The 27,470-nt window shown below is 40.0% G+C and overlaps 1 protein-coding gene across 1 annotated transcript; it reads right to left on the reverse strand.

The window, feature by feature from the left end:
- Nucleotides 1–27,418, reverse strand: slc16a4 (solute carrier family 16 member 4). The gene is made up of 11 exons (XM_020089470.2): nucleotides 26,723–27,418; nucleotides 26,292–26,377; nucleotides 23,798–23,926; nucleotides 18,992–19,124; nucleotides 18,211–18,343; nucleotides 17,902–18,045; nucleotides 17,396–17,557; nucleotides 16,661–17,311; nucleotides 9,593–9,804; nucleotides 5,348–5,441; nucleotides 1–3,327 (listed from the first exon to the last, which is right to left on the reverse strand). The coding sequence occupies exons 4-11, from the start codon at nucleotides 19,106–19,108 to the stop codon at nucleotides 3,119–3,121; spliced, it is 1,722 nt and encodes a 573-aa protein (XP_019945029.2). The 5' UTR covers nucleotides 19,109–19,124; nucleotides 23,798–23,926; nucleotides 26,292–26,377; nucleotides 26,723–27,418; the 3' UTR covers nucleotides 1–3,118.
- Nucleotides 27,419–27,470: the final 52 nt, after the last annotated feature.

Genomic DNA, 27,470 nt, shown 5'->3' on the forward strand with positions numbered 1-27,470 from the left:
TACATTTCATAAAAGATTTATTATGGTACAAAATATACAGAGGCCCTAAATCCTGAAAGCATACTGGTGGTGAATACAACCCGTGAGGCTAAAGAGCTTGTGTGCATGACTGTCGTTATTGAAACAATACAAAGAGCCTTGCTCAGTATTGTGAAAGTGAGTTGAGGGGGAATAACTTGGTACTAATTGACACAGCATTCTTTAAGTAGATGCATTCCTCTGCCATAAGAGGGCAGCATAACAAAACACATTGGATTCTGGGCCGTCCATAATCAAGACTTGAAGATGACTGAATAATGGATGGTCAGAGTGGTCTAAATTATATACGCTGTCCAAACTCATCACTCATAATGAGCTTCAAGTTGTAGATAGGTTTCGAATGTGTCTTTGGCTGACATCACAGGAAGTTAATTAAGATACAACACAGTACCTTGTAAGGCAAACCGGTGAAAAACGAGGAATCCACTGACAAAACAAAAACCTCTACTAAATATATAAAAAAAGATTCAACAACCAATAGACTCCCATGTATAAACAAAATAAAATAATAAGTTGCATTGCCATTAATTGGCTGCCTGCAGGCACTGTAAAGGCTGGGCAACAGTCAGTGTGGGGGCCCTTGCATTTTTACGGGCGACATTGGCAAAACATCTTTGTAACACAGTGGGTCAGAGATTTACAGACATAAAAAGCTGATAAAATGACACTTTATCACACAGAAGCTCCGGCTGTTCAGCAGACAACAGCTCTGTCAGCTCTCTCTGTGGTTCGTTTCTTCAGGACACATTAAAAAACATTTAAACACGACCAAACAGAGTTCTTCTTTCAGGAGCTGGAATCTTAACTAAAGTTAAAATGATTGTGTGTGTAGGCGGGCGGACAAAACAAAATCCTGCTCTGTGAGCTTTTGCATAGAACTGTTCTCTCACGATGAGCAGTGCGTGAGTGTTTTCTTATCAGCAGGTACTTCCAAATACAAGATATCTGCAGGGAGATTTAAATGCTGATTATCATTACTGACCCACAAAAGTAGCAGTTTCTAGTTGCAGCATTTAAAAAGGTCACCACTGAGGTTTTAATATCAACATTTCTGTGGGGAATGAAGTGAGCTCATCTGTGTGGAAAATTGCAGATGCAATGATTGTAAACAGGGTAAAAAGGTGTTAAGATGTGGTGTAAGGAGCTGAGGGGTTGATTGAAGTTAAAGAACTGAAAGGAGCGCAGGTGACAGCAGCAGAGTTTGAATTACCTCTGCCAAGGAGGTCATGTTGTTTTGTTTGATTTGAAGACTACACAAAGACATTTTCACAGATTTCCCATGGAATCATTTGCGGATCTCGATGAGAAAAATATCAGGCATATATTGGCGGAGTTATGCGCTCTACTGAGTTTAAGCAACTGAGACGTCAGCTTCTTTTGTAAGCAGTTAAAATTACATGTCTTAGCTATGAAACCAACCAGAGCATGTTTCAACCGAGAGCTATAATGTCAAACTTTGACATTACAGTGTTGAATTTGAAGCTGTTGGAAGTTCGCCTGAAGTGAACGTGAGGGAGACAGTTGAAGCATGTGCACTGTGAGCAGTTTCAGTATAGGTTTGTCCAACATGTCTGCACAGACTCCGAAAGTAGCTGAGCTCTCAGTTCAGGGGTGAGAGATCAAAGTCAGTTTATATTACGGGGTTTTAAAGGGGTGAAAGGGTTAAAACATTAAGTTACAGTTTTTTTCTGAATCGCTAAAACAAATGACCTGAAACTTCCTCTCCAATTATCAAAATAGTAAACACAAAAATTCAAACTCCATTCACAAAACGTTTGACTTGTCTTGCAAAATCAAACAACTGATTCAAAACTATTTTATCTTTACCCAGAACCAAACAGTGCCATCAAATAACACAGAAAGCCAGCTCATGCATAAACACTACTCAGCAAACATTACATTAAAAAAATGCTAAACACTGAACTCTGAGCATAGCTCGAAAAAAAAAACTGTTACTGAAAAATTACTGAAAAAGATTTATTGTTGGATATCTGAACACTCCTGCCAACTATGTAATTGATTCAATAAAGTTGTTTTACCAGTTGACAGTTTTGTTTAGAGAACAGGGTTTAGTGTTTTAGGAATTCAGAAAAACTGTAAAGCACTTTCCCTTAGGAGCACAGATCTGTGTCACCAGCCGTTATAGTTTCTAAAAATCTTTAAAAAAAGACTGAAACTTCAACCTACAGAAAAACTGTAAAAGGTATAAGAAAAGCTGAAGGTATGAATGAGTATGAAAGAGTTGATGAGGAGCGTAAAATGTGTAAAGACGAAAGGAATGCTCACATGTTGAACATTTTGCCCAATCATTTCTATACCTCTAAATGCCAGAATTGACCATATAATCTATTCTTGTGCCCACAAACATTTGTTTGGGTTAAGATATTCTATTTCTTTCTTGTTTGTGATCTATATGGAGCAAATTACACATTGTGTCTTTAGAGGCAGGCTGCAATTACGTTGTTGGTCAGTATCTCAACTATCTAAGTTAGAGGAAATGTCATGCAGCATGATCACAGTTTGGCCCAAAGTGCATATCAGTGAGATAAGGTGTACAGACACAGGTAAAGGCTTTCAAGGAGATCAGGTGAAATGCCTTCCCTTGTGGATATGTGCTTGCATTTATGTCATCGCAGAAAAATTAATTGAAGACCGGAAGTCAAGCTCAACTGCATAGCTTAGTTTCCAGCAATGAGATGTTACTGCAAAGCTGTTGTATTCGAAAACAGAGCATGTTTCAGTAAGTCGTGGTTGCTTAGCTGCTAACATGCTGGCTCTGGTCTGTAGGGTGTTGTTCTCGGTTGGGATGCATGTATCTCTGATACTATAAAGATAGGGGGTATAATATTTTGCAGTTTTACTGTAAAAATTTGGCATTTTAAAAGTTCAATACAATAATCTAATAACGTCCCAACTACCGTACGCTCTTAAAAATCATGCTACTGTGGTCATATGCCCCACCCCCCATCCTATGTTACTCTCTTGCAGACATTAAGAGTCACTTAGGTTCCAACATTAAGCTGCTGTCCATGGTCCAAGGTTTGCAGAGCCACTGCAAAGCTCTCCCTGGGTGTCATTCTTACACAACGCCGTTCTGCAGGCGCTCGAGGGTGAAACAGCCATTGGTCTTGCAGCTGCTTTCTGCCCTCTTGGCCTGAGCCAATTTCTGCTTGGCCTTCCAACGCCGAGCCAGCGGTTCCATGAACAGGGAGAGGGAGGAGATCAGGTAGCAGAGCCCGGCCAGATAGAATGAACAGTCGTAAGTCTGAGTGTAGTCGTACAGGAACCCTGCAAAACAGCAACAACACAGGAACACTTCAAGAGCCTGTCTTTATCTGTATATAATGCCAAGTGCTGAGGTGGTGCTTTCACACTGTGTCTAGTTTGTCTGCACATCATAATGGCCGGATACAGTCTGTGGTTATTATGATTTAGTATATACACTGCTAATGTGGCATCAGAGATATTGTAAAAAACAAAATTCCAACTCAAAGAAAGGACCAACCACACACTCAAATCTGGGCAAAAAGTTTTCTACTGATCGACAAGATCTATTAATTGCAAATTATACATTTGAGTGTGTGTATTCATAGAATACAACATTATGATGTCAAAGTGACCACAAATCCCCAATTTGTTCATCTTTGAGCTGGAGTTTCGCTAATAATGGTATAGTTAATAATAGCAATTAACAATAGTAATATAATAATAAAAGATCATTGTTTTTATTGATTAGTAATTGCAAACATTTCCATCACAGTGTGGCCTCAATCAAAACTAGTTCACAGTGTGTGTCAAACTAAAGCCCATTAAAGAGGCTCACCAAATAAAAAAGCTATTTCAGATGACGTTAAAGAATAAGTAAGGTATTTTCCATGCCTTGTACCCCAATTACTCTTATTAATCCTGTAGAACAGCTTCATAAGCAATCATTACCATCAGAAACCATTCGATACAAAACTAATTTATCAGCCACAACGTTAAAATGTAAAAACTATTAATAGTTGATGCTTTATTCAAAAGTGGTGAAAGAATTGTTTAAAATTCTTTATGGACATTTATGTTTTTCAAATATCAGTCAGTTAATTTAAGTATATTTAAGTTAATATTGTCTGGAATGGTTAAATAACTTTCTAAAAGTAAACTTTTTGTGTTTCTCATTGGAAAGGTTTTTTTTCATTCTTCACATTACAGATAGTTAATGCTCACCTGTTTGGCATATGGATGACCTTAGTGTCGACTATATGCAGGTGGCAGTGTACCATAACTTAATTCCTGTGTTCTTACTTGTTTTCTTTAACAATGAGTCATGTTGACATTTCATTTCAAACAGGTGCATTGTGGGAGGCAAATGAAAAGCAGGCGCGGTGGCTGCTGGTAAAACAGTTGACAGAGAAACTGGTCAACAGGGATTTTATCACAACCTGTGGCCCGAAGGCACAACAACGCTTTACCTAAAACCAGTTTCTTACTTGAACTACAGGGGTGGTAAACAGAGCCTCTGGCTATTTCCGTTTCACCCTAAAGGGGGGTCATTAGTCATATTTCAATCCCGAAACACCCATACCCCCCCCACTACACTTTAACTGGGGCCAAATGTTAACTGCAAGGGCCAGAAGATTGTTTTTTCCTGGAAATACCTCACACAGTCAGAGAAAGCTCTGCGCAAAGTTTCAGTGCTCCATATATTGATATAAAGTGGTTCATCTCATGTGTTGACCAGATGATCGGTGTTGCTGGTATTTTCTGAGCTGACCTAGAAAGGACATTGTTCAACCTGATCTGACAAAAACACTGTAACAAAAAACTGATCTCAGATTAGAAACAGCTCTGTGCGGCTAACAAGCACAATCTGCCATCACTTAAACAAAGTGACTCAAACCATGCCATGAACACATGATTCGCCCGTAGGCAGCATGAAATCTGATCCAGCAACCCCCAAAGTCCCAATCTGCACTAACTTTAGGCTGTTTTTCTCCAGTGCATTTCAAGTTTCATCCTCCATAGTCTGTTCCGTGCTCATAAGCCGGCAAACACACACTTAGAGGCACTGCAAGAAATTCAGGGCCTCAAACAACGACAAAAGAAAAATGTCAGACCCATCACCCAACCCTGCACTCCCTTACTGCCTGTTTGAAGCTATTACACCTGTGTACAAGCCTCAACCTCTCACTCTGTGCTACAAATCACTTCAGGAAAAGTAACGTCATGGCTATTGGCTCCAATCCTGTGCACATGCAGTGCACATGTATAAATATTTGTTATTGTGTACAAATCCTGAAGGTTTTAAACGGCACAATCCACTCACCGGCTAACGGAGGCCCTGTGAGGCAGCCCAGGCCGACAAAGAACATGGAGAAGCCCATGGAGTTGTTGAGTTTCTCTGCCCCCACGAGATCGACCTGAAGAGCAGAACAACACGTTACCACTGACTCTAACTGATATAACTAATAGTGAGTGTTTTGTATATTTTATTTCTGTACAACTCACATGAATAAGTAGCGATAGGCTGGGCAATAAAACGCTAGCACAAAAGCATTTCATAAGCACAGTGAGGAGGTGTAACACATGATTGATCTGCTTCACATAGGTTAAATGTTTTGTTGTTTGTCAGTCTCTGCTCATATAGAAGAATTAAAGACTAAAAGAGTTAAAAGAAATAATAATGTGACAGTTCTCATGATCATTATCAACATCAATATCGACATGTACATTTTTATCAGTAGTTTTTGGCCATCCAGTTCTACCAGGAAGATGAAAAGATTCATCAATTTAAATGCTTACAATGTAAGAAACTAAAATTGATTTATAAATAAAGGGAAAAGAACAGCAAGTGAAACCTCAAACGACCAAATGTCCAAATCACAGTTTATAAACCTGTTATAACTGAAAATATAAGGTATATGTCACTGCTTCAGCTGCGTCAGCAAACATCAGTAACTCAGTTCTAATATTTGCCTCGAGCTGAAAGAGTCATTAATCTTTGGGAGTGAAAGCAGCTTCCAGGCCTTTGCTTTGCACATTGGCCTTAGGCTGACCCTTTAGTTAGCCTTTGGATTTACGGTGCATAATTTTGATGCACATGTCTGTCAACACAAACACACACGTCGTAAAAGAACGTCTCAGATAACAGTCACTACTTGCTTCAGTTCAAACTAGATGGCAGGACATGATGACAGCGTGTTTTATGACGTGTAGACACCTGTCATCCTTTTTAAACAGGGGCAGACATGCTTTAATTCAAAGTGCCCATATTTACAGCTTTATAATTGTTAGGTTCTGGTAAAATTGTTTTATATGATCGTCTTTTAAATATTCATTACTTAGTTTTATACATTCAATACATTATTTACCCCACTGCTGTGGCCCTTCTTTTCACCTTACAGCTAAAAATTACAGCTCCTTCATCTGCTGTAAACACTGCTGTGGCCACTGTGACAGTGACGTCATTTCTGCCTGTACTCATTTGAGTAGTGACCACAAAAAAGTTCCCTAAAGGAAAGAGAATGGGCATCTGTCTGTGTGTGTGTCAGGTTTCAGGTTAAAAATAGTTTTGAGTGAAGGTAAGGCCAAGGGCTGAGATTAGGCATTTGTGATGGTTGAGGTTTGGATAAGAACCATGATGAGTGACCTCAAAAAGCTGGAAGTATGTGTGTGAGGTATGTGTGTGTGTAATCATGGCAAAATGTATTCCTGCTGTGGCGGGAATAACAACTGTAACAGGTTTTGAGTACTTTGGCACGGTAATGTCATGGTATCAAAACTCAGATCACAATGAAGTCCCATCTTGAAGATGGGTGTGGATAAACCCAGGAGTACAAATCCAATAATTTAGTAATGACTACCGAGCACTGGCTCACAACGTCACCATGTTGTCAAGTGTCACGGTCGGTGCGATCCCATCCCAAGATGGTCTCCAGTCACGCTTCTCATCTTTTTGGCCCTGAGGCCAGTCTTGGCCTTTGAGACTGCACCATTGCCAAATGAAGTCACACCACATATGTTCTCATGTTTTTGTTTTCAGGTGTGATGGGACCTCAAGACACTGGATACTCGCTGACCTAATGCGTTGTTCCACCCACAACGGCAGCTGAGGAATATCACCGATCATCTGCTTCAACAATACTTTTCCCTCTCAGTACGTAGCACAATGATGTAATGATGTAATTTCACCTTTACGTGGTAGAAAAGTCCCCCAACACAAATAGAGTTTACTGTGAATTCACCCGGTATAATAGTCTGATATGATCTAATACTGAAGGGTCTTGCGTGGTTAATAATCTAACCTCTGATAATAGCGAGAGTGACGCTGATGGTGTCGTGTGAACAGTCAAGTGATATAGAGAGAGCACTGTGTGAGCCTTCAGGGACCACGGAGTCACAGAATCTTAACTGCACTGTGACGATGACAAGTTTATGACTAAAGCTGAGCTGAACCATTCTAACATCTTTGAATTTATCAGTGAAAGTTTGGCAACAGTATATAAAACTTTTAGAACACCAAATTAACAATTGGAGATCTTGTTTTTGCACATCCAGCATCTGAGCAAATTTGTGATCAGGGTTGGGTGAAAAAAACCAGATATCAATATTTATCTCAAAATAATTTTCATTGATAGCAATAGCAATCAATAGAGATATAACAATGTTTAAATCAATGTTAATATTTCTTCTGCGTTGCATAAGCACAGTGAATAGGTCAGATGTCTTTAGCCGTTTATCAAGTGTTGTCATTGTCTGTAGGGTTAAAACTAGAGCCTTCACTCAATATCAAAAATCTGTCTTAAAACTTCAAATAAAAAATAATGTGACATTGAACATTATATGTATCAGTATCAACTGATAGGAACATTTGTATCATGATATACTTCTTCAATATATCTCCTACTCCTACTTGTGATGATTCTTTCTATGATGGAAAATCAAATGTTGCTCAGAGTTTGTGTACTGCACTCAAACCTGCTCGCTGGGGTTTAAGTCTGGAGAATGTGCTGCTCTGCCTTTACCTAACCTCTAACCTATATGATCATTATCTATTTGCAGGATGAGCACCTGACCAACAGGTCTGTCCTCTGGTCACAACATACACTCTACAACTTCCTGCACCAGAGGGTGTAGGGACAATTTGTTCCAACCCTGCTTTGTAGAAACACAGAGTTTATTTTATTTTAATACTTTAGCTTTATTATTGTATATATTCTATTTCATTTTTTATATTCTATTTTTTTTTTTCCCTTGTGTCATTTTCTGAGCATGGCTGGAGGGGAGCCTGTGACTCAAGCATTTCATTGCCAGCGACTGCAAAATGTAATTGTTGTGCATATGACAATAAACCCTTGAATCCTTGAAAGTTGTAATTTAACTGAGTTTACTGTTGACTTTTGTACCAACTGGCAAAATGGGGAGTGTCCTAAAACACCAGTAATGTTTGCTGAGAAAAATTACGTATTTAGTCAAAAACGAGTTAGCTGTGTTGGGTTTGGAAGAAGTTGTTGAATTTATCTTTTAAAGAACGTCTTCATTCACTGTGATATTTTATCGCTTTGGTCCAGACAGAAGAAACGCATTATTGCCTTGACATTTTTACTTTTTTATTTTATTTTTAATCTTTAAATGGTATCGCCAATCCCTTAACTTGGCTTTAGGTGAACTGCCTCTACAACTATTGGATGAAATCTATGAAATTTGGTGCAGAAATTCATTATCTCCAGAGAATGTCTCGTAATCACTGAGGTGATCCTCTTACTTTTCATGTAGTTAAAATTTGTCTAATTTTTTGGTTTGTGACCAAAAGTCTATAAAAAAGAAAAGACACCTCCTTCTGCTCTAGCTGCACGCATGTTCTTATTGTTTGCTTGTTGCATGTTCAGTTTATCTGCTGTAAACAGATCCGAATACAGGACAACTAATTCCACAAACAATGAATAATATAAACCATGTGGACAAACCAACTGAACGAAGATCTTCATTTATACGAAAGTCTTCTCAGCTTATTCCAGGAAACCCTCACATGAATTTCATTAATAATTTTTCATCACTAATTAAAAGAAAAGTATGGCACCTGTAACCTGTAACAAAGCATTTAGGGCGAGGACTAAAGGAAAAAAGGGGTGAATCCATCGAATGATCTTGAGAATGAATTGAAAGCACAATGTACAGTTTTAAAGGATGTTTTAAAAATAGAGTCCCAGATAAATAATCATATTAATAATTAATGAAGTAATAATATTGGGTTTTATGTGTTGGAGATGGTGATAGTAAAGTAATAGTTATTATCTGGATAGTGAAGAATATGTAAAAGTTTGGATGCGCTAGAGTAAAGTGCTATGTGTGATGAGAATGGGCGTCTCAGTTTCAGCCTACACCTTAACGGACAATTTATATATTAATAACACATTTATGTTGTTATTATTTCATGCAAAAACAAACTTGACCAAATAAATCTGTTTATCTATTATTTCTGAAATTTTTAATCCTGGTGAACTATAGTAACAGAGGTTGATTGAAGTGAGAACACAGGCATGACACTGCTCGGATATGATGGTCTCCTTACTAGAACAGGCAGCAGCAGCGCCATGTAGCCGCCACAGAAGACGGCAAAGAAGATGGCGTAGACCATGAGCAGGATGTAGGAGTTTGCGAGTGGGGACAGCAGGTTGACCAGGCCACAGAGGATCAGGTAGGCTTTGTGGTAGTGGTATTTATGAAACAGGTTCCTGTCTGTCATCCACCCCGAGGCTAGCTGGGCGATGGTCTCTGTGATACCTGTAACAAGAGGCAAACAGGTGGGGGGGATGGGCAGATGGAGATACATTTGTGTGAGATGTGTGTAAATGTATATGTAGAAGAATTTATCATGCAGCCTGAACACAATTAGAGGAATTATTTGCTACATTTGAAGAAAAATGTTTTAAATTCACATCATGCACACTTATGTTACAGCAAATGTATTGAGGAAGTCAAAGGTCTTAAGTTGCACAGCTGAGAACAGGAATTCTTCCTCTGGCCCTAAAAGTTAATTGATGAAAAACATCTCTGAGGACAACAGGTTAATTGTCTGAATTCCAAGAGGTTGAGAATGAATAACATTTTCTTCTGTACTAGCCTCAGAATATCTATATTAAATGAAATGTTACACAACTGGTCCTGGTCTCTCTCTTTCTTCCCTCCCCTCTTTTCTACCCTCCTCTCTTCTCTCCCACAGTTTCATCCTCTCACTACAACCAGTCGAGGCAGATGAGTCTCAATCTTGTAAGGTCTCGATCTCACCTTAAAGTCCCTTGAGATAATTCATGCTGTGATACAAAACAAATTGTATACTACTTTTAAATCTGGGAAAAAACACGAGGATGGTTTATTTGTTCAACATTGTTCTTGATGCTGCTACCCTGGTTTCTTTCTTTCCTTTTTTGTTCTTTTTCTTTTCTCTAAATAATGGTGTATTGTAATAAAAAAACAACCAATCAATCATGTATGTTGAAAATAAAATAAAAAGCGACGTTAGAAATAAAGTAAACTGTGAAGGAGAGAGTGAGATGAAAGGAGCCTCTTAAAAGGAAGGAATGAGAGAAGAGGGACAGACGGGGGGGAACACATCCACCACAATAAAATATTCAGGTAGTAACAGAAAGCTGCTGTTTGGAAAGAGCTGCTCTCTTCTCCTTTAGAAATCCAGATTCATTCCAGCCTAGAAACCAGAGTGATCTACAATTATTTAAAAACATATTTACTACTATTTAGGTTTCATGGGGCGGATGCACATTTATCTATTTATCTGTCAAACACATAACTGGTAGTGAAGTTTAAATTCACCTGAAATAATCTGTGAAGGATGGATGCAGGAAGCTCTGAGCATACCAAGTGTTTTGGTATTTTTAGAATAATGCTCCTCTTGTCTGCTCTATAAAACAAATGCAGGAAGGAGTGTGGGAATATATTGCACGTGCATGTGCTTGTGTGATTGTAGGGCAAAGAAAGAATGTGATGCACCCTGTAACAAAGGGGCGTAGATGTAATAATACATTGCACCAAGTCTAGACAAGTCCCTGTTGTCTCCTTTCGGTGAAATAAGAATGCTGCCATACCAGAGAAAGAAGGCAAAAACATATTTGCATGTTAAGAACTGAATAACACAGACAACACCCAGCTCAGCTACAATCCAGCCCATCCTGATAGATTGTATGCTCCATGCAGGTACAGTATGATGACTGGCCAAATATGTGCTGAGGTCAACTGGAACGCGATAGGCGATGCGGAAACTGCAGTGGTGTATTGACCTGTCACAGGAATAGCTACAAGCAGGCAGCGCTTAGCCACACTGATCAATGAAACAAACTGGTTCTGTGCAGATCAGAGTTACCCATCCTCTTTCTCAGCCTCTGCAGCACAACTCCACACTGAGCTCAAACCAATGCAGAAGAAACATCTGCTGAATATGAGCATTCATGCAGCACTTACGTGAAAGTGCCAAGTTAAGAATTTACATGTCATCTTACATCCATCAACACGTGGACGTTAATAAATGATGATCAGTTACATTTTCAATCTTTGAGGCTCTGAATGAAACCCAAATGAATGAACAGTTTTTTAGTCCCATCAGTGAACGCCTCCACTTTCCTTACATAACAGAATGGAGAGCGTCCCTCTCCTCCGAGGTTAGCGAGATGACATGATGCAGCTGTGCTATGTTTGTGTGTCCTTCTCTGGCGACCCAAAGACAACGTCCCGCGGTGTCTCCTGCTTACATACAGACGAGTTGTGAGTTTGTTTGTGTCTCTTAGTCTCAGCAGGTCTCTCCAGGCCTACAGCTGTTCGTGTTCAAACGCAGCACAATGCGGTTTGGATTTGGCCTCTCCAAGTAGCAGCTGAAGCTGAGTGCACTGGGGACTTGATCAGTTTTGTCCGGTTTTCTCTGTAGCTCTAAAATGTATAGGTGTATTAGCTGTCACATCTCATCCTGCTGCTGCTAATGTCGTGTTTGTCTATTCCTATGGGCCCTGTCTCACATCCAATGCATCCAATGCGCCATTTGCAACGTGAATGTTGATTTCAGACTCATGCAGTCGTAAATGTTCTTGTCCAAACAGCACATGCACTTTTGTCATGTGCTTCAGACCATGCACTTATATCGTTTAAGTAGAGAACCTTGTGTTTCAGTAATTATTACCTGTTTTATTATGAAATATTCACCTCTTGTCTTGTTTCACTTCCTGCTCTACACCCTCTCATTACCTGCTCCTCTGTAATGGGTTTCTCCTGAATTTATTTGTCTCCCCTCCACCAGAGAACAGTCCCTGTCCTGATCTGGTTTCTCCATTTGAGATGTGCATCTGAGTCTTTGAGTCTGCTTGTGCCTATGTCTTAAACAGGGAGGGTGTCAACAAATGCAAGCTGCAATCCCTCTGATTCAAAGCACGACATTTCATCACTAGATTAAAGCAGCGGCTCATAACAGGAATATTGGTCCTTCCAGCTCCTCTGACGTTGTTGTTGGCCCGTCTTGCCTCCTCTTTTGTACAGATTGCCGCCTCAGTGCGCCTCTGAAAAGGATCGGCCACTTTAGAACTGGACATGAACAACATTGAGAGCCCCCTCTTGTCACCACGCCAACAACTTTACTCGGTAAGCTGTTGCTTAGCGACTTCAGTTAGCTCCAGTTTCGGTGGCTGAGAGTTGACGAACAGACCCGACCCGGATGATAGTGGCCTCCCTCGTTCAGCCCAGTCAATGGGCCTCTATGACGAGCACTGGGCCCGGGGGAAGGAGGCACAGCGGGACACTGGGATGTCGGCTTTGTGGTGCTGGTGGCACCCTGTCTCCCTTGCTCTGTCTCTCTTTCTCTCTCATTACAGCGCACATGACCAGACAATGTGACAGAACAAACGTGTTGCTTGCTACTTGCTGGGACAAATCCTCATCTTGGTAAACCAACAGCCCACCAGATAGTGTTTGTTTACAGCTCAATAGATGAGGTTCCATAAAAACTGGTCTAAAACCTGTTTTAGTATATCCAGTGTAATTTCACACAGCCATGTTATTTGACCCCAATCATAGTTTGGTCTCAAAACATTAATGCCTCCATCTCAGCTGCCTTTCTCGTGAAGGAAGTAGTGTTTTCTTGCGTCCTCTGTCTTTTTTCCCCACTTTCTCTTGCATTGGTGGCGCTCAGCTGCGGTTTCGTCTACGTTGACAAAGGTAACACTGTATTTTTGCTGGAAGTCAGGATAACATACTGTGGATATAAAAAGCGTACACAGCCCAGTTTAAAAGGTAGGGTTATGTGATATGAAAAATTAGACATAAATAAATAATTTCATAACTTTTTCCACCTTCAATGTGACCTATAACCTAAAATAACTTGGGGAATATAATTACAGCACACTTGTTCCATTAGTGTGTTACAATAGAGGATGGGGCTGTGTTCAGAATCCACCAATCATATTCTAATTTATGTTCAACAGTAGTTTGTATTACTGTGAAATTAAAATGACTGATAAACCCCAAAATATAAACCTAAAATAAGATTTTCTTAGTTGTACAAAATCCATCCTCCACAAAGAGCCTGAAGCATGAAAGAGATGTAACAGTGACATCTCTCCAAAAAGGAGAACTTGTCATTGAGAATTTAGCTATTTGACCTAAACGAACACTGAAGAAGCAATGGCAACTAAAAAAGTAATGAAGCCTAGAACCAGGTATGGACAGGCCTTTGACACTGGAGTAACAATAGTTGTTGCTTCCTACATGTGACATCAATCTCCAGGAGGCTGCATAAATATCTGGGCTATAAAAAAACATGTCCTGCTAAATTTAAAAAAATGATGTCTTCCAAAACCACATGAAAAACACAAAATTTCCACCAGTAAAAACCAGCATAGTGTTCATTACTTATCACCAAGTGGTTCCATTGGAAATTCCCATCTCAAGTGAATGCAGCATAAAATGACAATTACCAAGGGTGAAACATAAAACAGAGTGTAGTGTAGTGTTACTATAAATGTTAACGGATATTATCACGGTGTCAGCATCATGCTTTTCTTGTGTCAGAGGTGGGGTCAAAAATAGCTCCCAAAAATAATCCTGAAGGTGACCTGAAGAAACGTTTTTGTGGGCAATTACAGTCAAGTCAAGATGTGCCAAGCTGATAAACTAGCACATACAACCAGGATATTGTACAATTCTTTAATATCTATTTTTAGTTTTATGTCATGGGACCACATGTTTTCACCACTGTCCATTTGCTTGTTGGTTGGTTTGTTTGCAAGTAAGATTATGCAAAACGTACAGGACGGAACTTTGTGGAAGGATGCGGTGTAGGTCAGGGATGAACTTATTACATTTTGATACAGGTCCAAATAAAAACACAGCTATAGTGAATGTTAGATGTAGTTTTATAAAAGGACTATAGGATCTTGGCAGAGGTATGAGTACGCAAACACTGCACACAAACTCTCGCCCAAGGATACGTGCGATGTGCAGGGTAGCATCGCTACTTCTGGGAGCGGACCTTTAGGCTAACCACAGTGTAAATGACACCATTTAAAGTTGAATTTGAATGTCGAGGCTTACGGAGACTTGGATGACACCACAGGAGCAGTATGGAGGCATTTTCTGTTTTTTTCTGTTTGAAGAATCGGCCATCAGTTATTTCTATTGTAATAGATTTGGCTGCCACGCTGTTTACCCCTGAAACTCTAAAAGTGTTTTGTGGATTCAAACACTTCACCCACCCATCCATCGGCAAAGTGCTGAGTAGATAATGAGTGAATTTTCCCTTTAAGGAAACAATCAGATGTAATTACAAGTTTAAAAGATGCGCAATGAAAATAACTGTATGTATGTGCATCTATCACACCATCAACTTCAATACATCTTCAAACCATGTGAAAGTTACATTTAAAAGGTAACACTCTCTCCACATACCTTTACTGAGTACGGAGGGAGAGATTACAAAACAGAAGCAAGTAACTCATAAATGCTCGACCCCATCTGGAGCATTTCAATTATTCACACAGCCTGACAAAGCACTCCTACAGAATTACACACGCACATGTGGCCTGTGGTCAACATGTTAATGCTGTTTTCTGTTCATATGGAGTGGCCTCATCAATGGCGTACTGCTGAACCCACCCACCCTGGCCAGTGGACCAAAGTTCAGCTTTTATGTAAGCACATTCATTACATAAGACTGCAGAGACTGAGCAGCTCACAAATAATTAATGCCTAGAAGTTGACTAGGGAATTTTTTTTTTTTTTTTTTGAATCACCCCTTAAACCTGGACCTCCTTCCTCACAGTCTATGAAATTCCTGCTGGAAGCCACAGTCAAAGATACACAGCAGTCAGTTCATAAAGAGTGTGTTTGTTTGACTTTGAGCTTTATCCATGTCTCAGACATGTGTAAGCAGTGTCTTATCTAATAGACATTTGTGCAACAGCTTTCGTGATGAGAACAGCTTTGACCTTCATAAGGGACATTAAACAATTACCTATGTTTAAAAAGTATGACGAGGTGAGACAAAAATGAACAGTTACAGTGTTAGATGTGAACTCCAGATAATGTGCAAATCAATTTGTCCAGACATTATCCTGACTTTGTCTTTCAGGAGATTATCTGGGTCAGATGCGATTACAACAACAGGAAAATGTCCGGAGTGTTTAGGTGAAGGGTGGCGCCTGCTGGGTTGATCATAAAGGGGACAGGACATAACGTATAGATTCCTCCACGTGTTTCTGTTAACAGCACATTGATAATGCAGGCTTGCCCCTTATCAACAAAAGCTCTCAAATAGTGTTGTCTTTCATTCTAACATCTTTGTATCCATTTTGTTTTTTTTTGTTTTATGTGTGTCACATGTCAGAAACATCATCATCGTGCCCACTCACTCACAGTCAATTCTCCATAAAATATCCATCTCCACTCTCACATAGGCTCACTCTCCTGAGTTTTAACCAGGGGGCCGGCAGGAAGAATATCTGCAGACAATGACTCGGATGTTTGTGTTCTCACATAATTTCAGAAGAATATCTGGAGTCCAGTGAATGTCTGAAAACAGCTCTACAGAGTTAACCAGGGATGGAAGTCTTGTGAAAAGGGTTCTTCCATTAGATATTAGATATTAGATTAATTTAAAATGTTTTAATTAGGGAGGTGAGGTTAAAGAGGGGATTTCTGGTTGAACTTCACCTGCTCTTCACAACTAAACACTGTGACACCAATTACAGGACACACCCTTTACTGATCGACCACAAAACAAAACCGTCTGTGTGTGTGTGAAAATCATGTTTCTCAGACGCCTGTGTATTTATATATGACTGATTGTCTTGTGTAAAAAATATTTAATTCTTTTGTGTAATCTGCTGAACGAAGTTTTGTTTTTACACTGGTGCTTGTACACATTCCACTGAAGAGATTCAACTCATTAGTGAATTATTGATTGGAGCTGTTTCTGCTTTTCTATTTGATGCTATGCTACGAGAAGCAGCTCTGCTCATAAACATGATAGTGGTGTTAATCACATCATGTAACCCTAATCAAGAGAGCGAATAGACTTCTGCCACACTATTCCTTTTAGATGGATAATAACAGCACAGTAGGAACTTTTGACCGATGTGTGCCTCACCTGCCACAGAGATGATAAATGAAGCATCCATGGCATCGATGCCCAGGGTTCTGGCTCGGGCAGACAGGTGGAAATAAGGGATGAAGTAGGCCAGCTGGCTGAAGACCACGGACCAAGTGTAGATGCAAAAGAACGGGTCCTTAAGCAGGGAAAAATCCAGTACTTTGGTTTTTCTGACGGCCACCTCGCTGGGTGTGCTGGCATGCGAGGGATGTCCAACAATGGTGGAACCATTCATGCCGCCGTTGTGCTCGGCTGAGCCGTCCGGAGTGGTGGGTTTACACTGAACCGAGTCATGGTGAGGCTCGTGGCCATTCACACCACTGAGGACCAGTCTGGTCAGTTCAGGTTTCACTGACTGGTCCTCGGGTCCCTGAGTACATTGGCCCCCCAGGTCCTCAGTGTCCCTGTGAGGGGGAGCAAGGGAAGGGGAAGAGTCTGATTTGGCGGTGCCATTGGATAAGTGAGAGGAGCCGTTCAAGCAGCCCTTGGTGTATTCCTTCTCTGAGGCACTCTTGAGGGAAACAGCAGGGCTCTTTTGGGTGGGGGAAGAGGTAGCGTTTGTTACAGGAGGCTTTACATTGATGGGTCGCAGAAGCATGCCAGAGGCCACCAGGTTCAGCATTAGACCTCCAAGAATCAGCATCGCCCCTGTGGAACAAAATAAAACTCAACCTTCCACAGAAAATGCTGAGAAAACACTGGCTGCTAATTTTAAAGATTTGTGCTGCCTACCTTGCCAGGCATATAGGTCCAGGAGCAGCTGAGTGAACGGGGCAAGGGCAAACGTCAAACCCATCCCAGAACGTCCAATCGCATACGCTGTTGCTAACCTCTTTCGAAAGTAAAGAGCTGTGACCACTGAGAAGGACTGGTATAGTAGTGCGAAACCCATCCCTAAGTGAAAAAGGTGGTCAAAGAGCATGTCAGTCATAGGAATGTGGGCAGTCAAGAGAGAGTCGTTCACAAACAATGTCCTTAAATCAGTAGTTGTCAAACTTTTTCTGTCGTGACCCACTTCAGAAGTCACGAATTTGACATATTTGTGTCATAATGATAGGGGAAACAACACATAAAGAAATTCCAACTTGAATTGAACTTGTTTATTTACCTCCCCTGCCACCCTTGCAGTGGCTGTATGCCCCCACCCTCCAGTTTGACATCCACCGACTTAAATAGCTGTCCTCATGCAGAGGAGGGCCATAGAAAAACTGTTTAATTTGAGTCTCATTTCAACTCACCAACTATCACTCCCATGCTGACGTAGAGGAACACCACGCTGTTTGCTGAAATACTCATGATGAAGCCTCCGCTGACCAGCACCGCCCCAGTGATGGAGGTCACCCGAGCTCCAAACTTGGCACACGCCACAGAGGCCATGGGTGCTGTAATACACACAGAGGAGGAAGCACAAAACCTCAGGATCTAAATATGTCGCTTGTTTTCTGCCGTTCATCCTTGAGAGTAAACACGCATGCAGAGGAAAACAAGAGCTAAAGAAGGAGGGAGAATTCAATCAAATGAGCTACATAGACGATGCAGATTCAAACCTCCAGACAGCCGCATGCTCGACATGATGGAACCAATCCAGCTGATGCTCTCTGCCGAGCCTCCGAAGTCGTCTTGGAAAGCCACAAAGAAGATCCCAAAGCTCTTCAGTGTTCCCATCACAAGGACATTTACCTGAGTACACACATGGAAATAATGAGAAACAGACCATCAGCTGCAATTACAGCAACAATTAGTGTTGACAAAAAGTGGCACAAGTGATGATAAATGTTATTGGATAAGATTTTTCCAACACATTTCTTTTTTGCATAATATTGAAGCAAATTTGTGTAAAAATTCCAGAATCTGTTATTTTTTTGAGGTTCAGGATTTAGGATTTAGGATCAATAATCAAAAATTAAATATAATATATTGAATCATTATGATGTTTTCACCTGAAGCTAAAAATCATCCGTTACCTTAGAATGAGCCTTTTATACTACACAGCTGGTGGGTTGTGTTTCACAAAGTCTGCCATTGTTGCACCTCTACAGTCGTTCATAACAGATGAATGAACCAAGCAGTGACTCTAGAGATTATTTTATGTTTTTTAATCTGAAGACCATCGTAGGTTCTCCTACATGCTTAAAAGGTGAGGTGCATTCATTTGGTTGCAATATGCAACTTTACCACTAGATGCCAATAAATCGATCCAACCAGGCATCCATTCTCTATACCTCTTACCCTTTAAGTTTTCCCATCTGCCATTAGGCAAGAGGTAATACTTTGACATTATTACACTGGATAAGTCACCATCATAATATACACATGAAGTGGACATACCAGGAAGCAATGCAGCACCACCATCCAGCCCCAGCCTCCATCTGGAGGGTCCTCATATTCGATCTCTTTATCCTTCTCCTTCTTTGAGCTCATGGCGTCCTTCCTGAACAGGTTCATGGCTGCCTTTGTTTCACTAGAAGAAAATAAAAACTTATATTGTTTTCAGGTCAGACTGGATAATCGGAAGCATCCACAATCACGTGGTAACATGAATATAAATAGAAATAGGTGCAGCATTTGAAGGTCATGTTTAAGATTCATAGAAAATAAACAAAAAAACGTTCATGTGGTAACTAACATGGTTTCACAGTTGAATCCGCATATTATAGCTTTTCACATTTTTAAGAAAAATATAAAGCATATAAGAGTTTTCTTTCTTAAAAAAAGCTCAACTACTTTTAAATCAATCACTGATATTGTTATTTTTCTTTTCACTGCCATTGCTTCATACAACCACCTAGAAACCTGCACATCAAAAACTTGTTTTCATCCATTGGCATCAATTTGATGCTTTGCTGACGACAGACCACGGTATTATTGTATGTGTATTGTAACTTGTTAAGTCACTGAGCTGTGAAACTGCTCAGTTACAGTGCAGTTTCACCAAAGGACTCAGCAGTGTTAACATTAAGTGTGACTGAGCAAGTGCAATATTTAAGCTCCCTGTCAGCATGTAACAGCATGTATAAATGTGCTTTGATGATGATGATGTCTCATGATAATTTAATCTGTGAAAGGAAAACTCTCTGGCTTTTCAAGGAGGTGGTTATACAAAGTTATCTGGAAACCTTGCAGAGTAAAACAAGGAAACCCTTAGTCATTCACACTCAGTAACCAGAAGAAGCGTTTGAACAACTTGAAACCACACAGTCGAAAAACATGACTGACTTGCTCAAATTTACACTGCTGTTTCCGTCAGAACCGGAATTTAATTATTTTGGATAAAAGGACTTGAAGCCCTGTGGCATTTTTTTCCTTCTCATGCTGTCATAGCAAAGCCTTTATCATGCACATATGATGTAAGAGTTGGTGGTTGTAGCAATGTGCTCTAAAAGGCCGGGACGATGTCTACTGGAACGCAGACAAGGATGTAAACAATACACATCTAAAACCCGTCCTATATGGATGGAAATGTTCACACAACCATTTAAAAGATCTCAAGGGTACATACAGTAGAAATGGTTCTGATGGGAAAGAGAAAGAAACCCTTTCTTAGGAGACCTATATAGTACATTTAAAAACATTGAAATTAACAGGCTATATAAATGTGTGTTCACACTCATGGTCTGTAGGAAATGATGTTTTTATTGTCCAATTGCAGTGGAGGGTCAATACACTGCATTAATAATACCATGTATTTTTGGTGTGCATAATGTTTTGCCATGTGTTTTGTGTTTGTGTACAGTATATGTGTAACATATGACTTAAGCCTTAAGTATGCAACTTTCCTTTGAGAGGAAAGTCAGGAGCTACATGTTTCTGCCTGTGATGTGACACAACTGCACTGCAGTTTGCAAACCAAGCAGGCAGACTGTGACCTTGAATTTAACCTGGGTAATAACTCCCTCTGCAACAACTTACAATTTATATATGTGTACTGATACTTTGATCTCATCTTATTTGTCTCTTTCCCCTCAGACCTTCTCTTCTGAATTCTGAAAATTAGATTTTTGAAGAACCAAACATTTAAAATTATCGCAAAAAATACGAAATTCTTCGTTAGTCAGCCATTCAAGACATACATTAGAACGACATTGTGACACCTGCCAATATAAAATTGATCAGATTGGCAGTTTAATACATATTAAGGTCAGGTGAGTTTACTTTAAATGTGCTGCAGTCACTCCAGTCTTAGGGCCAGGTCACACATACGCAAATGCAAAAGGTATTTCGCAGGTCAAAGTTCACCAAAGTTGAACAGCACATGAAGCCACACTACGATTTGCTTTGCTAGAGGATGCAAATGTTTTACCTCTTCCTCGCTCACAGAGATTGGAAGTGAACCGGAGGAGAAGGTTTGCTGCTGATATGTTCATGTGACTGGGCCTTTGCTCTGAACCTGTCACATATGGGATTGGTCAGGACCCCTTGGCATCACGCACCGTGTCTTTTTATCACTTTTCAATGTGCAGGAAAGTCCAATACGCCTCCAATGTTGTTTAGTGCATTGAAAGATGAAGTAAATCAATATGTCTGCCTATGTTTGTGGAAAAAAAATCGCAAAATAGCTCACAGTGAATATTGTTCTTTTTTAAAACACTCTACAGTGTTTTCCTAAACTTAACAAATTGTGTATGTGGATCAGAGTCGTTCCTCATCTGCCTGAATCCCACTTTAACCTCTGAGTATAATAATGTGCCAACATGTCCTGAGTTAACATGCTTTTCAAGATAATAAATCGCGGTGTGGTGACATGTGTGTAGCTGTTCTCAGGTCTGCGTGTGCGTCAGCAAGTAATTAAATTGAAACGTCTGTTAAAAACAGTCTTTCCCAACCACCTTGTCAACACATGGAGAATGTATAATAAAACCTCGCCTCAGATACGGAAAGTCACCTTGAACACAGTAGGAGAAGGGGGCATAATAAACCAGTGGCGTTCAGCACTTACTCAGTCTGACTTAAACCTGCATAAAAAGCCGTGACCAAATTAAGGAGAGAGCAGAGAGCGGATTAAAAAGGGGAATGAATTGGGCCAGTGTACTGTGGGGAAAATATTTCCCCCATGTGCTGTTCACAAGTTGTCCTCAGAGTGTGCTTTTGTGCATGTTTGTAAACGTGCCGGAGTTGCGAGGGTTGGAGCTGTGGAGGATTGTGTTAACACCATGTTACTGCACACTACCAGCAGGACATATGGAATGAATGTTCTCCACATTCTGTCTCCATTTGACCTACATTCCATTTTTAGAGATATACATTTAAAAATGTATTTCCTGCGGGAGGAAGGACTCACACAGACAATGAGATGCCACTCAGATCTTCTGAAAGTCTGATTCAGGAGTTCAAAAGGGAGTACCTCTCTCAGTTAAACAGAGTGGGCGCCAGGAAAAAGACACGCAGGGCCAGTAAAAACTTTATGGATTTTTGATGGTCCATTGCCTCCAATGGTACAGGTTTATCCTTGGGCAAATTCTGCTAAGAGGCTCCTCCCTGACCTGAAGCATATGACAATTACACTACAACTCACTTCATCTTTTGTGTCAGAATAAGCAGACTTATGCACAACAGAATCGGGTATAAATTGATATTGATAGAAAATGTTCGTTAAAGGTTTTAAAATTTTTTTTTTCCTATCAAATTCTATTTTTGTAATTTAAATTAGAGGGAATAACCAAACGTTCATATATAATCTGTCCAAAAAGACCCTGTCCATCATCACCCCCCTAGTGCTCTACATTTATATTTGTCTGCCATTTACAGAGAATAAAACAGTGGAACAAGGGAGAAAAAAACATTACACAAACATCTTTCTATTTTCAGCCAGAGAAGATGCTAAAAGATAATGTGTATGAAATCTCAATTTACTGCTTATTACACAAAAAAACTACTGTCCAATAAAGAGGGGGAAGTGAATGAGCGATTTAAGACAAAGCTCCAGAAAAAGAACGTTTTGCTTTGCGTAAGCCGCCATCACTGAGGGAATGTAAGGAATGCAGAGGTTCACTCTCTTTGCCCAGACTGCCACACCCTCCTTCCACCTTTCTACCAGTCAACTGATTTGTAAACCATATACATTATATTATAATGGTAAGAAAAGATTTCTGTTTTACAGGATATGTTTATAAGTTCATTATAATTCATCACAAAGAGAAGAAATTAATTTTAAATGTAGCTGTTGAGTTTGTCTCTAAATGTTCTGGTAGTCACTGTGGTTTCTCTCTTTTTAATTTTAGTAATGGAAACATTCTGTTATATTACAATCACAGATTATTTATTTGTGCCTTTTTTTTTTTTTTAATTTACACCAAAGTGAGCATGAGCAACAAGACACAGAACAGTAAAAGTGATTGTATCAGAGTTTCACTTGCATATCAGCAATATCTATAGTATGCATGGTTGAAAGAAGAAGAAGACAGACAGCCACAGGAAAGAATGCAGGTGAGAGGGCAGACAGCTAAACCGCCCAAATCAAATATTAAACTTGACATCTGCCATCCAGTCAAGTTGCACTTTACACCCATGACTGTCTCGACACATTACATATATGTAGTTAAGGGCTTTGATGAAATTTAAGTAAACATATAAATTGTATTTTTGAATTATCAATATACTGACAAGGTTTTTTAGAAAGAGATGTTGAATGTCCCTTGTACGTTTGAAGGTCTTCTTCACAATTTAGAATTTAGCTGTCAACCAATAATTCATTAAAACCAAACTTTGCAGAAAAATGAACACATACGTCAGTGTGATCTGAACTACCTAAATTAATCATCTTTGAGAAAAAATGTACGTGTACTTTGATTTTTCATTTTGTCAATGTCCCACCCATTAACATGAAGGAGGCAGGATTTATGACCTATACAGCAGCCAGCCACCAGGTGGTAATCGAGACACTTTGGTTGTCATATCATCCATCTTTATTTACAGCGTGATCATCTCATACAAATTTCAGGTGAACTATTCCTAAAAGTTGCACATTCTTAGCAAGAAATACCAAAACCGCTAAAGGATACCTGAGTAAATCCTAGAGTTAGCATAACGTATGCTTCCTCCGGCAGGATAGAGATTTAAATAGCATTGGGAGCTACTTCAAATGTGAAGGAAAGGAATGAAACAGATAATTTTGATTGGATCATCTTGTGTGGTTACCTGTTATACGGTTTTGGTTGTATGCCTGCAGGCTGCAGAGGTGAAGAATAATGTCACAACTCCTATTCTCTGAGTGTCATCTTCAGGTTTGATGAAGGGCACTTGGAACTATGGCTGCATCAAGATTACCTGCAAGAAGAAGAGTACAACTAAAAACTGAAATAAAACATTACTCCATATCTGACACCTGAAAGCAGAGACACACTATAAAGTTACACTCACCAGACAATAACGTGGGGACTGGACATGAAAATACTGTACTTGAAATTTCAAAACTGTAATATCTCTAAATATATATATATATATATTTAGATTTTATATATATATATATATATATATAAAATCTAAATCTTTAAGTTTTACAAAGTTCGTCACAGGAAATTAATCTTCAATTGTCACCAAGCTGTAGAGCACTGGTACCTCAACCTGTTTTTTTTCCTAATTTTTTAGGGAAATACCTCACTTACTATTGCTGGCATTGTCACAGTTTATTGTATTTGTCCCCATTGCTTTTTAAACTGGAATGTCACATACTGTACCTCCATCAAGGTCCAATAGTTTCCTTAGGTGCACCAAATTGGGCACACTAATGGAAATCAGTTCCCTAAATAAGTATGATTTTTTAAATCAAGATCCATGAAATATTCTGAGAAATCAATGAAAATGTTGCAAAATCTCACAAATTTGAATATCCCAACCCCTTAACAAAATGTCATGGACATCGGTTCAGGCTATGAGAGGTTAGAGAATCCAGCCCCTGCACAGGGATGCAGAAATAATGCTTCAGTCAGCAGTTTAACTCAACATGTGCAGCACAGAGACAGAGTGTCGCACTCTCTTTTCATTCACTACGAGAACTGTGACAAGCAGATCTCATGACTAAAAGATGCTCATCTGTGACGGAAAGTCAGCAAGAAGTTCAGCTGGGGATACGGCAGGTAATAATAGTCACGTGAACATGTCAGAGTGATGCAGATGGATGCAGCAACGATGTGAAAACATGTGAGGTACTTTAACCAAACCCCTTTTCAAGTGTTATCAAATCATAAACTATATATTCTAATCATTATGTAGTCTGCATTGTGTTGGCTTTGCAAAATGTGGTAAAAGTATAATGTGACAATATTAAGAGGAAAATTTGTCTATGTTATAGACTACTTTCTTTCTCTTTTTTTAAAGTGTGGGTGCCAAAGAGGCAATTGTAGAAATCAAGCCCTTTTAATCTGGGCCACTGAATAAAGGAAGGTTTTACACAAATAGGTGGATCCAAGTTGTAATAGCTGCACTGAATATTTCTTTCTCAGGCTCAGGGTGACCTGTCACACATGCAGACACATCTAGAGGATTATTAAAAAGATCAACTATCAAATAGACCATTCACAAGCCCCTCCAATATATATATGTTGTCTAATAATAGGAAGTTTAATCAATTAAATTTAGCTCGGTGTCATTTTGTGGCCGACTTCTGAGCTCTTACCCCAACCTCAGTGAGGAGGAAAAATGCTGTTTGTGTGGAAAGCAGGAGAATACCCCCATCTTCCACAGCTGTACATTAGGAAACTTCCTCGCCCAGGTTTAGAGTGTCAACATACTTGTCCTGCTGTGACACATCCTGTTTGAGTTTAGAGCTCAGTGCCCCTTTGTCAACAAATGCATGTATGAGGAAGAGTTTGTCGTTTGACTGATGTAACAAGGGCCTGAATGCCAGTGGTTTGAAAGGACCTGTCAAAGGGATTACTAAAGGACAGCTCACTAAATAGTTATGTCAGCTTCACTGCAAGAGTTGACAGAACATCTGCACAGACATGTTTCAAGGTAAAAAAAAAAAAATGGGCAGCTGAAAAGTGCTCACAGTAAACAATCAAGTTTATTGTCAGAGGATCGGTGAAAAAGAAAAATAGATCACACAGTCCAACAACCAAAATACTGAATTAGCAGGAAAACAGACTTGAAGACAGCTGAATATGAACTGAATTAGCAGGAGAGAAACATGAAGCAACACAAGGTCTGAGCTAAATTAGCTGAACAGAAATGCATTGCCTAACTGAAAATCCTATGAGCTAAAATCTAATGGCAGAGTGAAAGTTGTACAAAACAGGAAAATATTGTTATATTAGGCATATTATCAAACCTCAATTAATAAATGGCTCTTATTTGTTTCACTGGGAGATTTCTTCTTAAACTGGATCTGCATTTCTACATTTCTGACTCTGCATGGTGAAAGTAAGAGAACAGTGTTACAACTCTAAAAAAATACCAGTTTTTTCAAAACTTTTCCAAATAACTTTTTCTTGCTATTTTCTCCTGCATGGTCTGTCTGTCTGACTGTTTCCTCCAAGATAAATCTAACTTCTTCATTTTGTTCTGAGAAAATCCAGACATCAGTCCTGAGGAATTGTGAGATTACAGGCTCTTAAATGAGCGTTCAGCTGAGAGCTTTTTGGCTTAGCCCACACAACACCATATGACTGAGGAGAAAACAGAGAGGTCTTACTGTGCCAGGCTGTGAGCCAGAGGTGATCTTCTCTCCACTCAGGCCTGTTGCATCGCAGCCCCTCACTCAACTCCAGTCAACTGGTGCTGGAGGGGCGAGATAAGGGTCGTTCAGTGAATCTCAACAAGACGTCATCTAGCTGACAAAAAAAGAGCCACAAACCTGCGCAATATGGGGGGGGGGGGGGGGGGGGGGGGGGGTATACACCCATAAATAACCTGACAGAGAACAAAAAACAATTTATGTTTTTTTGCAGAGAAAAGTTTGGCGAGGAAAAATAGTTCACCAATAAAAGGAATTGTAAATAAATGATCTCAGATTCTAGGCTGTATCTAGATATCTGGACTGTTTATGTTGCTTGATTAGTTGAAAGCAAATAAAGATGAAAACAAAAAAACACACACATATGTTCATAAAATTGGGAAAGTTACCTGAATTCTCCTTCAACCCTCGACTCGCTTCTATCCCCCGAATTCAATTAGTTTAATTTGGTGCGTAATTTGGGGGCTTCTCGCTCCGGTGTGGTGCGTCCCAGAAATGCGTGCGCGTCGCCGGTGATGGACTTTTTGGCAGAGAGGAGCTGCTGCAGGACCTTTCCCTCCGAGCACGGCCGTGCCATAACTTCACTCCTATACTAGCGGGCCCCTCTGGAGTTGCATTTTACATCTCAGCCTCAACATCGCTGGGCTGAGCCGAGGAGCCGCAGGAAGGCAAAGGAGCTTTCACTGAGGAAAACCACGTGACTGATGCGAAGCAATGAACCTCATCTGCGGGCTCAGGAGGGGGGAGAGAGAGAGAGAGAGGGAGATAAGAGAGCTCTGCGGTGTAAACATCAGGTGCCACCGCAGACTTCCCTCTAGTGCGCCACCGGGGTGCGTTCTGCTGTCAGGCTCTGCGGATGTAAGCAGCCATGTGCCGAGGAGGGCAGGAGGCAGAGTGATGGCAGACACACGATGATATTAATATACCTGCTTCCAGACCTGGTGCTCCACCTTTACTTGTCACCACACGCTCCCATACAATCAATATATGCGAGATCTCAGCGTCATGCTTCATGGCTGCATTAATGATTGCAAACTGTAAATCATGTTTTTTTTCCTTTTGTCACGTCCAGGATGAAAGATGTCCTGCCAAAGACAATGTATGGTTAACCATGAAACACTGAGCAAAGGAGAAAAT

Source organism: Paralichthys olivaceus, chromosome 6 (assembly GCF_024713975.1).
Source record: "Paralichthys olivaceus isolate ysfri-2021 chromosome 6, ASM2471397v2, whole genome shotgun sequence".
NCBI lineage: Eukaryota > Metazoa > Chordata > Actinopteri > Pleuronectiformes > Paralichthyidae > Paralichthys > Paralichthys olivaceus.